At 47.3% G+C, this 15,689-nt stretch overlaps 1 protein-coding gene across 1 annotated transcript; it reads left to right on the plus strand.

Moving 5' to 3' along the window:
* The first annotated feature begins 4,658 nt into the window (after positions 1-4,658).
* Positions 4,659-15,547, plus strand: YKT6 (YKT6 v-SNARE homolog). The gene is made up of 7 exons (XM_004386093.2): positions 4,659-4,882; positions 7,128-7,210; positions 9,007-9,107; positions 10,316-10,420; positions 10,742-10,807; positions 11,890-11,991; positions 13,327-15,547. The coding sequence occupies exons 1-7, from the start codon at positions 4,779-4,781 to the stop codon at positions 13,360-13,362; spliced, it is 597 nt and encodes a 198-aa protein (XP_004386150.1). The 5' UTR covers positions 4,659-4,778; the 3' UTR covers positions 13,363-15,547.
* Positions 15,548-15,689: the final 142 nt, after the last annotated feature.

A 15,689-nucleotide genomic window follows, 5' to 3' on the forward strand; every position in this document is an offset into this window, starting at 1 on the left:
TAAGGTTTTTTCTTTCAGCTATCCAATATTGTTTCTTGGTGAACAAATGTTAAAATCCCTGATGACTTTTTGTCCTAAAGTGATGTCTTATATTTCTAAAATCTTGTCTTATGGAACTTTGTAAAAAGTCACAAAAGATTTATTCCCACTTTGTAAAGGGAAAATGTGCTAGAAATAATAAGGTTTATTTACTATGTTGTGAGTTGCACAAAACTTGTCACCAAATCAGGAGAAGTGTCTAATTTTATTTGGATTAAAAATTTGTATGAGTCAGTATCTCTTCTGTGAAGTTTTGCCTGATATTAGACAAGATTTTAAATTACTAGCTTGGTCACGGCTTTATTTCTTTAATTTGAATCTAGCATCATTGAAGCCAATGGTTTTAACTGGGAATTCACATTGTTTGCCTATGGAGTTTAATAATATTGAAATGTTTAGAGACTTTATAATCTTGGTATATATTATATCTAAAGTTTTTTTTTTAAGTGACTTTATTTGGCTTTGCATCACTTTTGTAATGAATTATCATCAGGTTTTTTTTTTTATTATTATTACTACTAATCAGTTAACCATGGCCATTTTTAAATTTTGTTATCTGCAGATAGTTTTTACTTTGTTGACTCCCTGAAAGGACTTGACCAGAGTATTTTAACAAAAACGAGCTATATCAGAGACTTATGGAAAGGCCTATGGTAGATATTTTGAATGTGGATATTACTGGACTAAATCAAGATTTCCAGAACTCTTGTGTAGAAGCTGACAGATTCACAGACTGTTGATCTAGAATTTAGTGGAACAGAAATTAATTACATAGGACTGAGGGAACTAGAAGATTGTTATGGGTTTTATTATTTATGGGAAATATTGCTGATGTTTTGATGTTCTATTTTCTGAATATAAGAAACCATTTTCTCCTAAACTATCTAACGGTTTTGTTTTACCTGCAGTTTAGACTGGTTCTTGTTATGCTATTCCCATGTGTCTATACATAATCAAATAACCAAAAGGGAAAACAAGAACTATCAGAGGAATGTAAAAACTAAGACTAGAAAAGAAACTTTAAAAGGATTAAAAATAGAATTAGGAGATGAGAAAAACCCTTACAGTAGGATACCCTATAGCCAGCATAATACTATTAGTTACTGAACAGCTGAGTCTTGCATTAAAAGAAAAATTATTAGGTATCAATGGTTTTAGATCCTGTAAACCTTGAATTAGAAATTTCTGTTGAAAACTTAGCAAAGTGATAAAGACCATAACTAGAGAAATATATGAATTTTGAGATACAACTTTACAAAATAGACTAGCATTAGATTTCCTGTTAGTCTCCCAAGGAGGAGTCTGTGCCTTAATAGATGATGTTGCTGTGTCTATATTAATGATACGTGTGAAGGTTGAAAACAAAATGTGGAATCCGAGGATAACATGGAGACTTTCATGACAAATCCAGAGAACATGGGTGATGCCTGGTTTCACAGGGCAAAAGTTTAAGATGATAAGTACCTTGAATTCTTAGAAATTATTATAACTAGCTTGTTTCTTTAGCTTTATTTGTAACTAACCCCGTGTCTTTTGCTCCTAAATTCCAGACAAGCAGGTGCCTAGCTATTTAGGAACCTGTGTCAGCAGGCACTGACCACTTGAGACCTGCATCATTTGTCTTCTTAGCCAAACACAGTTCTGAGGAAGAAAGGACTTCAAGGGACATTTTGATGAATATCCGAAAGACTGATTGAAACTGCCTGGACTCCCCTTTCTTAATTCCTCAGACTATCTAACCCCCAATACTGCCCCATCTTTTTTGGAACACTCAGTCTCACGCTGTGTGTTGCCCAATTTGCGAACTGTATGATTGACTAATGAATCTCTAGCATTGTTTTAACTTTGTTTCCACTCTTAGAAATTATTCAACATATGCAATCTGAGGTTTTCCAAAATGTAGTTGCTGCTGATGCACATGAGAAGCAGTTACTAATGCTGCTTATGTATAACCAGCCACCTCATAGGACTTATTTTCTTAGTTTCATGGCTTATTTTAGTCAATTGGCCTAATACTGTTCTTTGTGTTTCTGTTCTACCTCCCAATTCACTTTATAGTGTCTGGGGTCTTAAAAGCTTGTGAACGGCCATCCAAGGTGCAATAATTAGTCTTTATTCGTCTGGAGCAGCAGAAAAAAGAGAGCTAGACAAAGGAGGAACTAGACTCCGCATCTGATTGCCTCTGCTAACAACTGTCTCTTTTCCACAAGACCAGAAAAAATTGGATGGTGCCTGGCTATCATTACTCAACGATTTTCATCAAAGATTCTATAGCAGAATCCTGATCAAAAGAGAAAACTGAGGAACAGAGTTTTAATTCTTGGGGAATCTAGATTTCTGGATCCATGGAGGTTGAGGTGATCCACCCAAGCTGTCGCCCTAAGGTGCTCTTTGAACCGTGAGCCTTGAGAATACTGGTCTCCTAAAAGTCACCTGTAAGTCAAACAATGGTCTACATTAATTAGTAAAGAACATTTTGCCTTAGGCATTACGCTCTTTTAAAAGAATCATCTCCATCCAAATTCAACAAAAACTCCAAAGGTCAGGCTAGGAGCTATGTTTTAGGGTAAATCAGTAATTTTAATTGTTCCCCAAGACAATGCTGTATGGAATCCCTCATGACCACAAATTGTTTTATCAGTTCTATTCTGGCCCTTTTTTTCCATGGCAATACTGATCAAATGGAGGTGTCATGGATTGAACTGTGCCCCCCAAAAATATGTATCAACTTGGTTAGGCCTTGATTCTTAGTATTGTGTGGTTGTCTTCCATTTTGTGATTGTAATTTTCCTATGTGTTGTAAATCCTAATCTCTGTCTGTGGTTAATAAGGCAAGATTAGATTATGTTAAAGAGAATTAGGGTGGGATTGTAACACCCTTACTAAGGTCACATCCCTGATCCAATGTAAAGGGAGTTTCCCTGGGGTGTGGCCTGCATTGCCTTTTATCTACAACAGATAAAAGGAAAGGGTAGTGAGCACAGAGTAGGGGACCTCATGCCACCAAGAAAGCAGTGCCAGGAGCAGAGCCCCCATCCTTTGGAACCGAGGTTTCTGTGCTGAGCAGGTCCAAAACCAGGGAAAGATTGACGACAAGGACCTTCCTCCAGAGCTTACAGAGAGAAAAAGCCTTCCCCTGGAGCTGATGCCCTGAATTTGGACTTGTGGCCTACTAGACAGTGAGAGAATAAATTTGTCTTTGTTAAAGCCATCCACTTGTGGTATTCTGTTATAGCAGCACTAGATGACTGAGACATGGGGTGTAAGGATTTTTGGAAGTTCTTTCTTCTTTGGAACATTTTTGACCCTCTAGTCGAAATGTGACCCGATTTACAAATTCTCCAGTAGATAAATTTCAGTCAATTTCTATTATTGCCTTAATATGATTTTTGTTTTAACAGTACCAAAGTGGAGGGTATGTGGAAAAGCCTTCCCACCCTCTGCACTCGGAAATACCCAGGAAAGAGCATTGGTGAGGGAGGCGCTGAGTGAAAGGGTAAGTGGTGAGGACCTTCCTTCAGCCACAGAAATATTTAAACCACTGTTCCCAGGGGACATTCAACAATGTCTGGAGACATTCTTGGTTGCCACAACTAGGGGACGGGAGCTACTGACATCTAGTGGTTACAAGGCCTGAGATGCTGCCTACAGTGCACAGGATGCCTCCACAACAGAGAACGATCCCACCAAAATGTCAATAGTGTCAGGCAAGAAACCCTGAGCTGGCGTAATTAGTGATGCTACTGATTTTCCAAATATAACATCCATTTCTTATCATTTCAGACCTGGCTGCCTGATACCCTCTGGAAGATGATTGTGTAACTTAAATGCCACGCTTTCAAAGACCAACGTTCTTTTATGTGTGTGTTTTGCAAGTTTCTTTCTGATGTCATTTAATAAGCTAGAAATGGGCAAGATGTGGTATCCTCAGGAAACTATGCCACATTCACCCTCTTTCATCCACAAAGTATTATTTCACCATCTCCAGCAAAACGCATGTATTTTCCATCAAGTTGCTCCTTGCGGTATGGAACTGAATTTCTGCCCTTTTCAGAGGCAAGGAAATCTGCTACTCTGTCAGGTCAGCAGATCGCCATCGAAATCATCGCTGTCTAGGGCTATCACGTTACCCAGGTGTGGACAGGCCCCAGCTGCCCTTGGCCGTGAGGCTCGTGCTGAGGGATTCGCTCCCACGCAAGGCAGGTGGGAGTCCTATGAAAATGAAGGCATGTCTTCACATCCCTGGAGGATTCTCTAGAATAAAAAAGTCTGCTCTGCATTCAAAAGGGGATTTGATTTACAAAAAAACTTTCCAGGAAGGCAGTTCGCCCATAAATCAAAGCCCCCAAGTTGTCGCTCTGCCCTACGAAGCAGGCAGTGTCTTGCCATTCCTCAGACGAGAACGCCGAGTCTCAGGTTCACAGAGCCGGCACCCCGCCCACCTTGCTCGGATCACCCAGCGCCCGCTGGCCCGGCGGGCTGGAAGCCCCCGCCCCGCCACGCCTCGTCCGCGTGTTTCCGGCCGCTTGTTTCTGCATCCGGGACATGAAAAAAAAAAAATCTTTCATTAAGCTTCGGGAGCCGGCCCCAGTACTGGAACCGGAAGTGAATCCCAAGCCAGGAGGAGGCATCCGGCGTCGGCTCCGTCAGCAGTCGGCCCACTCGGCAGCCGACCCCTGGTAGGTGCTCCCTGCGAGCGGGTCCAGCGGCCGGCTGGGCGGCCCCAGGGCGCCGGCGCCATGAAGCTGTACAGCCTCAGCGTCCTCTACAAAGGCGAGTCCAAGGCAGTGCTCCTGAAAGCTGCGTACGACGTGTCCTCCTTCAGCTTCTTCCAGAGATCCAGGTGAGCGGGCCCTGTCGCGCAGGCCCAGGTCGGGGCAAACCCGGGGGCGGGGAAGGCCTCCCCCAGTGGATTCCAGCGTGGCAACGTCCTCGGTCTCCGAAGAAATCATCATCCTTTGCCTCGTAAAAAGCTTATTCTGTTCTAGAGCACTGCCTCGTACTCAGTGTTTTTCAGTTTATTGTTGTATAGAAATTATAAGGGGACTTTGAAACAGTGCAGACTCCCAAGATTCACGCCCAGATGTTCTGAACTAGTAGGTTGAGGGCCATAAATCTGTACTTTAAACCAACACCTCCTACCCAATGACTCTGACCTAGGTAGTTCGGGTGTGGTACTTTGAGAGCCTCTCGACAATTCAGTATGGGAGATATTAAATTAGGCGAATCACTGAGCTCCCAAGAGATTGTACCACCACCAGCCAGGACTCAAACCCAAATTGTATACCGGGCAGTAGTAGTACATTGATTCTGTACTGCAGATTTGGAAGGAAGCGTTGAATCTGTCGGTCTACAAACTTTTCAGTGTTTCCAGGCCCTGTAATTGTCACCGGGCACTTCCAGCCCCTGTGTGGGAGGGGTGGGATGCCTCAGGCACAGTAGAGAAGGGAACCTTACCGGGTCTGTATCTATAGTTATTTCCTATCAGAGTCTGGTGGAATTTGTCATTTGGATTTAGTTTTCACTGCTTCAGTGAAACTCGTCTTCATGGGAGTGCTTTACCAGTGGCTTGCTGGCAGGATCTAAAAAAATCTTGTTGTTTTTTGTTGAAACCTTCTGCTCCTTTTGGTCTACCATCTTAATACTTCTCTTTCTTTACCATGGTTTCTGTCTTCTGCACTATTTTCTTGTTTTTCTCTGATGGAACTCTTGGTGCCAACTTGGCTAGCTGTAATTCCTTGTCTTTTCCCTCTGCCCATTAATACTAAAAATTCTCAGAGCTTTTGTTGTAGGACCCTGGCTTGGGATACCCACACCCACTTCAGCTACAACATTAAGAGGACATCTTTCCTAGCATCTCTTAAAACAACATGAGTTCCAGCTGAGCTCATTATTTTCCTTGTAAGGCCTCTTCACTTCCAACCTGCCTGCCCCATGATTTCCATGCCCCAAACTTAAAACCTTGGGATGGTTTTCCAACCTTTCTGGCCCTCCTGTGCAGGTTCTCGCAGTTACTGCACCCCTTCTTTTGTCTGATCCCCGTTATACTCTAAACCCTGTCCCTTTTTAGTTTTTCTGCAAAGGCTTCTTTATTTGGGGACTTTTGTCTCTAAGGGATTTCTTTGATCATATCATTTTCTCAGAATGATAGTAGCAATACTGCATGCCAGGCATTGTGCTAGGTACTTTACATTCAGTCCTCACGACAAACCCTGATTTAATAGACGAGGCACAGTGCAGTGAGTAGCTTGCCCACAGTTACCCACCTAGTAAGTGGTGGAGCTGGGATCCCAACCTGGGCAGTCTGTTCCACAGTCAGGGTTCTTCAGGATTCTACATGGCCTCTCAGTGCAATCTTAGGGAGTTTACAAACCTGCTGACGCCCTGCTGTGGACTCCCAGTTGAGAACCCTGCTCTGAAGGGCCCTAGCTGCCTTTTATGTCACCTTCCCAGTCAGAGGTGCCTTTGACCTCTGTGTTTCTCTGGCTGGACCCTCCCTTGTGACTGCTCCGTTCTGCATGGATCTCTCTATTGGGCCCATGCTGAACCTTCTCCTGCTGCAACAGGCCATTTCCCACTTCTTCATCTTGGCAAAGCCCTTTCCCTCCATTCCTTCCAGGGTGCCCCAGGCTCCTCCTATGCAGACTGGGGTCGAGCCAGCACTCACTGCAGTTGTGAGGGCATTGCCAGTGTTCTTCCTGTTGCCACAGCCAGAGGTGGCTATGCATCTGCTTAAGTTTGTTGCCACTTGTGTTGTTCCAGTGCAGTTTTTACTTGTCCTTCTCAACTGTGTCCCAAACGGTGCTCTGACCAGAACATTGCATTGACTTTAGCCTGTAGAAAATATCCCAAGAGTCTGCAGGTGGGTTGTTTTGGTGAGCTAGGTAGCAAATAGATGTGGTTTAAATGGTGGTGATGATTCGTAAATACTTGTATTTGGGTTCATTTGTAGAGCTTTGATTATTTGTTGGGAGGGAAAAGAATGAAACCAAGAATCAATGTCACCTTAAGACATAAACCCAGAGGTCACTTTTCCGTTGTTACTGACATGGTGACCGAAAGAAGGTAATGTGTGCTCTGTTTCTTAGTGTTCAGGAATTCATGACCTTTACAAGTCAGCTGATTGTGGAGCGCTCAGCAAAAGGCAGCAGAGCGTCTGTCAAAGAACAAGGTAAGGAACAGCCGTCTTCTACACTTGATCTTGGCCAAAAGGCTGAGAAGCCATAGGAGCAGCCATCTCCTGAGTACTTGGCCGGCTCGGGTGGCTACACTGCAGGCCACGCACAGCCCTCGGCACACGCTGTCACCTCATGAGGGAGAACAGGAGCCCACTTCTCATCCAACTTGTCCTCTGTCCCCTCCTCCTTCTGCTGCCTGTGCATAGTTCTGTGCCCACTGTGGAAGTCTGGCCTTCCTGGGTGAAATTGTCCCCAAAGCTTGGATTCACTTAAGGTGAGGGTTTACTGTCTCAGATCAGTAAATGTCCTTCATGTTGTATTCTTTTCCCTTCAGAGTTGTAGACCCCTCAGAGTAGCGTTTCCAGATAGAGTTTTCTAAGTAACACTGCATCCTAGGCTCCTGAGATTTTTTGACTGTGAATCTGAAAACTTGATGATCTTCCCTCTTCATAATTCAGGTTTTCTTAAGATTTTTTTGGTGCTTATTTTAGAGGCATATGTTATAAACTGATTAGGGAAGGTGTACATGAACTTTATCAGACAGAAAGACGATCTCACACGTGGTTGCCCTGGCCTTGAGTTAGCGCGATGTGAAGTTACTGTATTGTTAGTATGGGTATCAGTTATAAGGCAAGGCAGTATTGAAAATGTATATCCTATGAGGGATCCCTGTATTGTTTATATCACCAAAATGAAACTGAATCATGAACATTTAAATATCTCGCAATTCTTCCTCAGACTGTGTCTGCCCTTCCCACCTTATCGTTCCTCAGACCCTGACCTCAGTTTCCCAGTTTGTCTGTGAAGTGTGTGCATTTGTGTGACCCCACGCTTGAGTCTTATTTGGGAATGTAACCAAGGTCTGGAGAGTACTAATGATAATCTCCTAATTTCCTCTCCTGCCCTTTGTCCTGTTCTAATCTCTGCCCTTTTCTGATTTAAGAGATTCAGAATCTCTTCCTCTCCTCTTTTATTTGTTAGCTCGTTCAGCACTGGGATCTTAATTCAGATTCTTAAGGACAAGAAGGTTCTTAGTAAGTTATGATCCTTGTTTGGAGGTATTGGTTAACTGAATCCTTTCACAGGAAGGAAAATTAATAATTCTACGGACTGTGAATATTTTCTAGAAGCCCTTGTACAGACTGCACCTTTTAATCCTATGATGACTTCAGCACAGTAACACTTGAGACCTCCACCAGCAGTGGCTCATATGGGCTTTATCTGTCTGCTTATTTCTGGAGCTAGCTGAGCAAGGTTGCTATGGTATGGAAGCCTGAGGCCCTGGAAGGTGATTTCCTTTTTGCCACTGTGGGAGGGTTGTTTAAGAAAGTAGAAGCTGCTTGTTTTGTCCAGGTGCTCGGAGTTTGGGCGCAGCACAAAGGAGGGCTTCTGAGGGCTGTGGTCCCCTGAGGCACAGTCAGGCCTGACCTCAAGGTTGGGTGTTGCCCTGGGTGTATTTCTGCACCACTGGAAGCTCCTTTAGACCCAGGCCTTGTACACGCAGGCCTCAGAGCATTTCCTGGTCCTAAACCAGTGTGGGGCCAGGCTGACGGCGGTGCTCCAGTGCGCGGTGCTGCGTGTGTTGCGTGCGCCATGGGGCCTCTCCTGAAACTCTGTCCCAAAACCTCATCCTGAAACCTTCCTGAGCTCTTGAATGTCACTGTGGCTGCATTCAGTCCGGAAGGCAGGAGCCCAGGATTGTGATGCTTTGACCGATTTTTTGTGGTTTTAAAAATTCTAACTAAAGCCCTCATGTCACCCTCCTTGTGTCCGATCTCTTGCTGTTTAGAATATCTGTGCCACGTCTATGTCCGAAACGACAGCCTCGCAGGTGTGGTCATTGCTGACAGTGAATATCCTTCCCGGGTGGCTTTTACCTTGCTAGAGAAGGTGAGTTTGTGTTCAGCTGGGCTGGACTTGGACAAGCTGAGTGGGTGACATTAGTGGGCTGTGGGGTCAGGATGACCGTGGTGCCTGAGTTACAAGGGATGAAATACATTCCTGTATACTGTAGACTCATTATCAGCTCTTCTCCCTGCCCTAAACCAAGAAACAATTGGATGTCCCTTTCCCAGCCCCCTCCCTGGTGCTAATTTCTGCCCCTCAAACTACCTGTGTCCAGACAAGGATCCCTAGAGCCGCCTCTCATGCTCCTCTCTCCTGTCTTGCTTCTGCCTGCCACTAAATCACACAGTATCTCTTCTTTTGAAATGGAACCCCTGGATACACCTTCCTGTACCCCTGTGTCATCCCTTCATCCCTGGTCCTGCCTCTTGACTCTTCTGCCTCCACTCTCAGGATCCTGCTGTTGCCCACACCTTCCCAGTCATGGCTCTGGGCCCCAAAGGCCTTCAGTGCCTTCTAGATACCTCACCAGGCTCCATGATCTGCCTTGGGGGCACCTGCCCTCTGCCTCTGAGTGCCTTCTGCCTCCCTGAGTGCCCTCTGCCTCCCTGAGTGCTCTCTGACTCCTTCAAGGCTCACTTTCTCCATGGTGCTCCCACAGTTACCGTAGCTCTCTCCCCTGATGTCAGTCACCTCCACAGAGCTCAGCACTTAAGCACTTATGTTCTGTGTGGTGCTGATCATAGACTTCTTTTTTTTTTATTTTTTTTATTTTATTTTTTATTTATTTATTTATTTTTTTTTCTGATCATAGACTTCTTGAAGACAGAGACCTTGTCTTATTCTCCACATGAAATCCCATGGCTGCTTACATTTTAAAGGGCCTAATTCCCTTTTTGAAGAATTGCTTTGGAAAACCAGTGTACATTTTTTCCTGGAAGTTTATAATCTGATAAACAAAGGTCGGAAATGTGTAGTTTAAAATTCCAGTGATTTTATCATCCACTGGGTGAAGTTCATCTTAGCCTGAGCATACTTTTTCATTCCCAGAGTACTTAGCATATGTTTTAATGATTAAAACTTTTGGAAAGGGGAACTTTAGCCTAGATTTCCTCCTTGCTGTTAGATCTCTTCCCTGGGCTCTGGGAGGCCTGGGTGCCTCTTTTGGGGTGAGGCTGTCTGGATTCCAGCCAGTGCCGCAGGCGTAGGTAAGCACACAGTGGGCTGACTGGTGAGGGTCCTTTGTCTTGCAGGTACTAGATGAGTTCTCCAAGCAAGTTGACAGGATAGACTGGCCAGTGGGATCCCCTGCTACAATCCACTACACAGCCCTGGATGATCACCTTAGTAAATACCAGGTGAGATTTAAAGAAACACGGTCTGGAGGAGAGTGTGTGTCCCAGGGTCAGTGTGCAGCTGAAACACCCAACTGCCCTGAGAGTTCTGGCTCTGGTGACTTCCTTACAGCCTCCGTCGCTGGTACTGTCTCTTGAACCTTCTTTTGAAAAACGCAGAGACTGTGCGTTGAGACCTGGGATGCTGCAGTTCAGCGTGGGCTCTGTCTCTGCTGGGTGTTTAAACAGGTGTGGTCCTTAATGGCACACAGTGTCCTGCTCTGTTGGGAGCTTTGTTTTCAGGGTGGCTGCTCCAGTCCTGACTTATTTTTGGCTCCTTCCTAGAATCCCCGAGAAGCTGACCCCGTGAGCAAAGTGCAGGCTGAACTAGATGAGACCAAAATCATTCTGGTAAGCAAGAAGGGTGCAGAGCGTATTTGAAAACTGAGGGTATAAGGGACTTGTCACAGATCAAGCCTGGAGAGTTGAGATTTGTTTTATTAGTAATGAGAGCACTTTTCTGAAACTGGCATTGCCTATCTCCCCCATGCACCAGAGCCCTCAAACCCATACCCACTCAGGCAGCCCTGGGTTGGCTCCTCCTTCCCCGTTGTCCGTCTTGGTTAATGGCACCCACCTTACGTCTGGATCAGGCTGCGAACATTTCACTGTCACTACTGGTGCCTTTGTTAGGTTGGTTCACAAGCTGGGATGCCCTCAGAGACCAGGCGAGCGCCTCACCTGAGCATGGAGGCCAACCAGAGTGTGTCTGTACTGACAGGGGGCAGCTGTGCCTCTGGTGACACAGGCCCAGAGTTGCCAGGTACACCAGTTTTGGAAGGATAGCTGGACCCAGCATTTTGACGTGAAATCTTCTGATTAGTAGCTGCTGCTTCTGTTTTGTTGTTGTTGTTGTTAACTCTGTGCTACATTCAGCACATGGGCAGCTGTTCACTTTTCAGTTTGTGTTGAGGCCCTTGTGGTCTTTGCCTGAACTCCAGTCATGGCCCTCTAACTGCTCCCCTGTTTCTGGCCCCGCCTACCTCTAGTCTGCCCCCTAGATAGTAGCCATCAACCTCTCACTCTTTTGTTTTAAATCCTTCAGTGTGTTTGGGTTGATGAAAACGTCTGGAAATAGATGGTTGCACAACAGGGTGAAAGTAACTAATGTCACTGAACTGTGCACTTAAAAATGGCTAAAATGACAAGATCTTTGTTATATATATTTTACCACAAAATTTTAAAAAGAAAAGGGGGGAGAAAGAAGCCAAAGTGTAATAGAGTACTGGAAAAAATCCTTCAGCATCTTTTGAATCAGCTCCCCTGTAAGGTCTGGGTCCTGTCCCCTCTGGCGTCCTTTCCTGCCACGCTCTCAAACAAGTGCCCCACACTCAAGCCTGTCAGGCTATTGGTAGCTGACCACGAGAGGCTAATGTTACTGTTGGCTTGTTGACCAGAGTAAAGAGTTCTTTTCTCTCTCTTCTTTTGTCCAGCACAACACCATGGAGTCTTTGTTAGAGCGAGGCGAGAAGCTAGATGACTTGGTGTCCAAGTCGGAAGTGCTGGGAACGCAGTCCAAAGCCTTCTATAAAACGGTGAGTGCTGGCCCCGCTTCCCACGAGGCGCATCTCCACGGAGCAGCGGCAGTGTGCTGTCCCTGGAGGCACTCTCCCTAAGAACAGGTCTCAGAATAGCCTGTAACGGCGGCTCGCATCCACCCCTTGTGCAGTGTCCGGGCCATGGTGGTTAGTGCCAGGTCCCAGGAAGGCAGAGTGACAGCAGGTGTGCTCAGGTACTGCTTCCACCGGCCATCACTCCACCCCTGGTGCTGATTTCAGACACATACCCCTCCACAGGAAGGCGAAGCTGGGTCCACTTCTGATTACTGGGGTTAAGGGTAAGTCCTTAAGATGCCAGTAATTTAGGCTTTCTAAAAAGGTGCTTAGGCCCCTAGTTAATCCCCCTTTGACGGTGGTGTTTCATTGGCAAGGACTGTTCACACTGACAGTTTTTCTCGCAGGTCAGTACGGATGTCTTCCTGCACGAGAGTGACTGTTGGCCCATTGCTTTAACAGTAGTAGGGATGGATTTACTTGATCCATCCACACGCATTTGCGTTGGAGGGACATGGCCAAGCAGGGCTGGGGTGTAGTTGCGACCAGGGGACACAAGAGAAGGTGGTAAGAGCAGTTCCATATGGACCCAAGTGGGGCCCATGTCTGTCCTCGTGAAGACCCTCTTCTAGTAAACAGAGCCGTCTGTAAGTGATTCCGAAGAGTGGGCAAAGGTGAGCAGGGAGTGTTGGTGGAAGACAGGATTGGGGGCAATTTAGGGGATTCAGACAGTTCAGTTGGCACTGTTGTTTCTGAGCCTGTACCTGGCTTAAAAAAACAAAACTCAATGCCGTCGAGTCGATTCTGACTCATAGAGACACTATAGGACAGAGTAGGACTGCCCCATAGGGTTTCCAAGGAGCGGCTGGTGGATTTGAACTGCCGACCTTTTGGTTAGCAGCTGAACCCTTAACCACTGTGCCACCAGGGCTCCATACCTGGCTTAACAGCAGGCATTTTACTCACTTGCAGTTTGTATTAATGGGTGTGGGGGGAAAAGGTAAGGCTCCAAGATTCACATTGAAAACCCGAGCTTACCTTGTTCTTGATGAAGTGAGCTGTGGAGGTGTTTTCCTGGAGGTGTGTGTGGAGGACGGTATTGTTCTCTTTGCTCCAGTTTCTCCCTCAGTGGCAGGGGACACTGCAGAAGGTTCCAGAGCCCCTGCAGGCAGCCTGTAGCCCTGAGGCCTCCCCTTCCCTGCAGAGCTCACTCTGTTGTGTGTGGAGCTGGCGGGTGGGGAGGAGGGTGAGGGGGTGTGCTGGGCCACCCTGCCTTCCTGAATCCTCCTTTTTCAACTCCTCTTTGTTTCTTTCAAGGCCCGGAAACAAAACTCGTGCTGTGGGATCATGTGATGCCAGCCAGCAGAGACCCCGGCACTGGAAATGGCACCATCATTCACAACGAGAACTGTAAAGCGCCCAGAAAAGAAGAAATTGTCACAGAACAGGATCCAGAGTTGGGGACACGTTTTCACGTTTTATTTTGGGAGTTTTCTGGGAGGAACTGAGGAGGGTAGTGGAAAGGTTTGGTGGGGGTGGGGGAATGTTCAAATGCATATGTCGAATTGTAATTTCTGGAAAGATAATTTGAGGCCCCCAAAGGCATCTTTTTGGGCCAAATGAAACCATAAACTCTCGGTGACTCCTGTAGATGCTGAAGGACGTGGTTCTCAGACCCCCTCTTGTCCCCAGGAAGGGTTTGATGGGCCCCTGACTTAAACAGAGTACCACAGGAAGATCACAACCAGTTCTTTCTTGACCCTTTGTATATTAATTTTATTAATGTTAGAAGAAATTCACTACAGCAAGCAGGAAAGTGTTCCCTCATTGTAGTGGGGCTGCAGGGCTGGGCTGGGGCCGAGCTCGAAGATCACATTCTCTTGGGACAGCCTCTCCAGGCCACGGTGACCAGACCAGGGCAGCAGGCCAGCGCTAGGGCACATTCTGTCTAGGCGTGCGACTGCGGGGCGGTCAGTGGCCAGGCGATTGGTGCAGGTGTCCTAAGGAGGCAGCCACCGGGCAGCACAGGTTGCTAAGACCACCTTTCTATTCCCATTTTTGTGAAGATCGGCTTTCTTTGGAGGGCAAGGCCCACCCCAAGCAATGTTTTCATCCAGTACCACAAAGGTGACTTCGGTGGAGGTTTTTGGAGGAGCTGAGATGCTCACGGGGGTACATAGGTAGTGGCCATCCCAGCCAGCAGGTTGGGAGTTAGGCCCAGGAAAATGGGATGTGTCCCACAGTTTGGTCAGCTGGAAACTGTCTACAGGCCGAATCCAACCCAGAGTTCTTGGAGCTGCTTGGGTGGCGTCTGCCCTGAGTTGTAATGGGATTTTACCTTGAACGTCTGGATCAAAGCACTGGGTCTTGCAGTCTCTCTAAACCGCTTTATTTGCCTCTGGCTGCCTGACTGTCTCAGCAGCTGCCTGGGTGGGACCCAGGCATCTTCACAGGTGGGAGGTGTCTCCAGCTGCCCTCTGCATCCTGCTTCTGAGCTCAGAAGAAGGGCCGCCTGGCCTCAGGAATTCTGCCGAGGGCTTGCTCTGGGCCTCTCCTGGCCAGAGGCAGCTGTAGGGGGAGGAGGCCGAGGAGTGGTCTGGCCTCCTGGGACTCAGAAGCCCCTCTTGTCTCACAGGAGGCCTGCCCAGTGCTAGAGACAGGCTCGTGAGAGAGGCTTGTCCAGGCTGCAGTGCCATGTTCTGGACTGCCCATTTTATGCTCCATGCTTTTGAGGACACAAGCTCAAGCTGCACCTTTGGGATCCTGTCCTTACAAAGTCCCTGCTGAGATGGTACCGTGTCACCAAAGTTTGAACCAGCGTGGTCTCATCTTCGTGAACCCTTCCTTTGAGCTTGTCTCCCTTGCCATGCTGGCTCTTGATCACCCAGGAGGTCCTACTCTACCCCACAGAAGTGCCAGGCAGCCAGCCTTCACTGCGTGGGCTAGGGTGGGACCTGGACTGTGCCCGACCCCAGCTCTTGGCAGCTTAGGTGCCGTCTTCTCTCTGGGTACTGTGCTAGCTGAAGGCCTTTAGCTGGCCTGTGTGGTTCTCCTCCTGCCATGAGGCCCCTCAGTGCAGGGCTGGGCACCTCCACCTCTTTCCAGCCCTGGGAGGTGGCATACCCCGCCCTGCTCGCTGCAGTCCTGGTGCCTGAATGTGGGCGCTGACCTGGCCTTTAGCCCCTGGTGGGTTTTGTCACGTTTCAGTCCTTACCCTAGTCTGCACCCACGGGGAGAAAGGAACAGTTCCTTCTCCCACACAGGAGGAATGCAAGGGGTCAGGCGGGCAGGACGTGAATCTGCGGGATACAGGGATGAGATTGTCACCCGTATCTGCTGCCTGCCCTGTACATCAGTCGGGCCAGCCCTGGGCCAAGTGGAGAGTCCTTGTGGGCAGCGTGGGTAGGGGCTACTCCAGGAGGGGGTTGGCTGTGTGACAGGGCCCTGCAGTGCGGCTTGGTCTCTTGTATGCTAATCATTTGACAAAGAATGTATAACTGCTGCCTAACTTTTCTCTGTTCTGTTTGAGAGGTTCCTGTCTGGATAAAAATGTCTGTTGAAATTCTAATACGGTCCCGTGGCTTTGTTGGCTGGGTTTTTAAAGACAGGCCCCGTCCAGAGCCTCCTTGCTGGCTGCAGGCGGGCAGATGGGCTGGGGCATGGGGGCGGTGGAGCGGGGT

The sequence above is a fragment of the Trichechus manatus genome, unplaced genomic scaffold (assembly GCF_000243295.1).
Source record: "Trichechus manatus latirostris isolate Lorelei unplaced genomic scaffold, TriManLat1.0 scaffold00155, whole genome shotgun sequence".
Classification (NCBI taxonomy): Eukaryota; Metazoa; Chordata; class Mammalia; order Sirenia; family Trichechidae; genus Trichechus; species Trichechus manatus.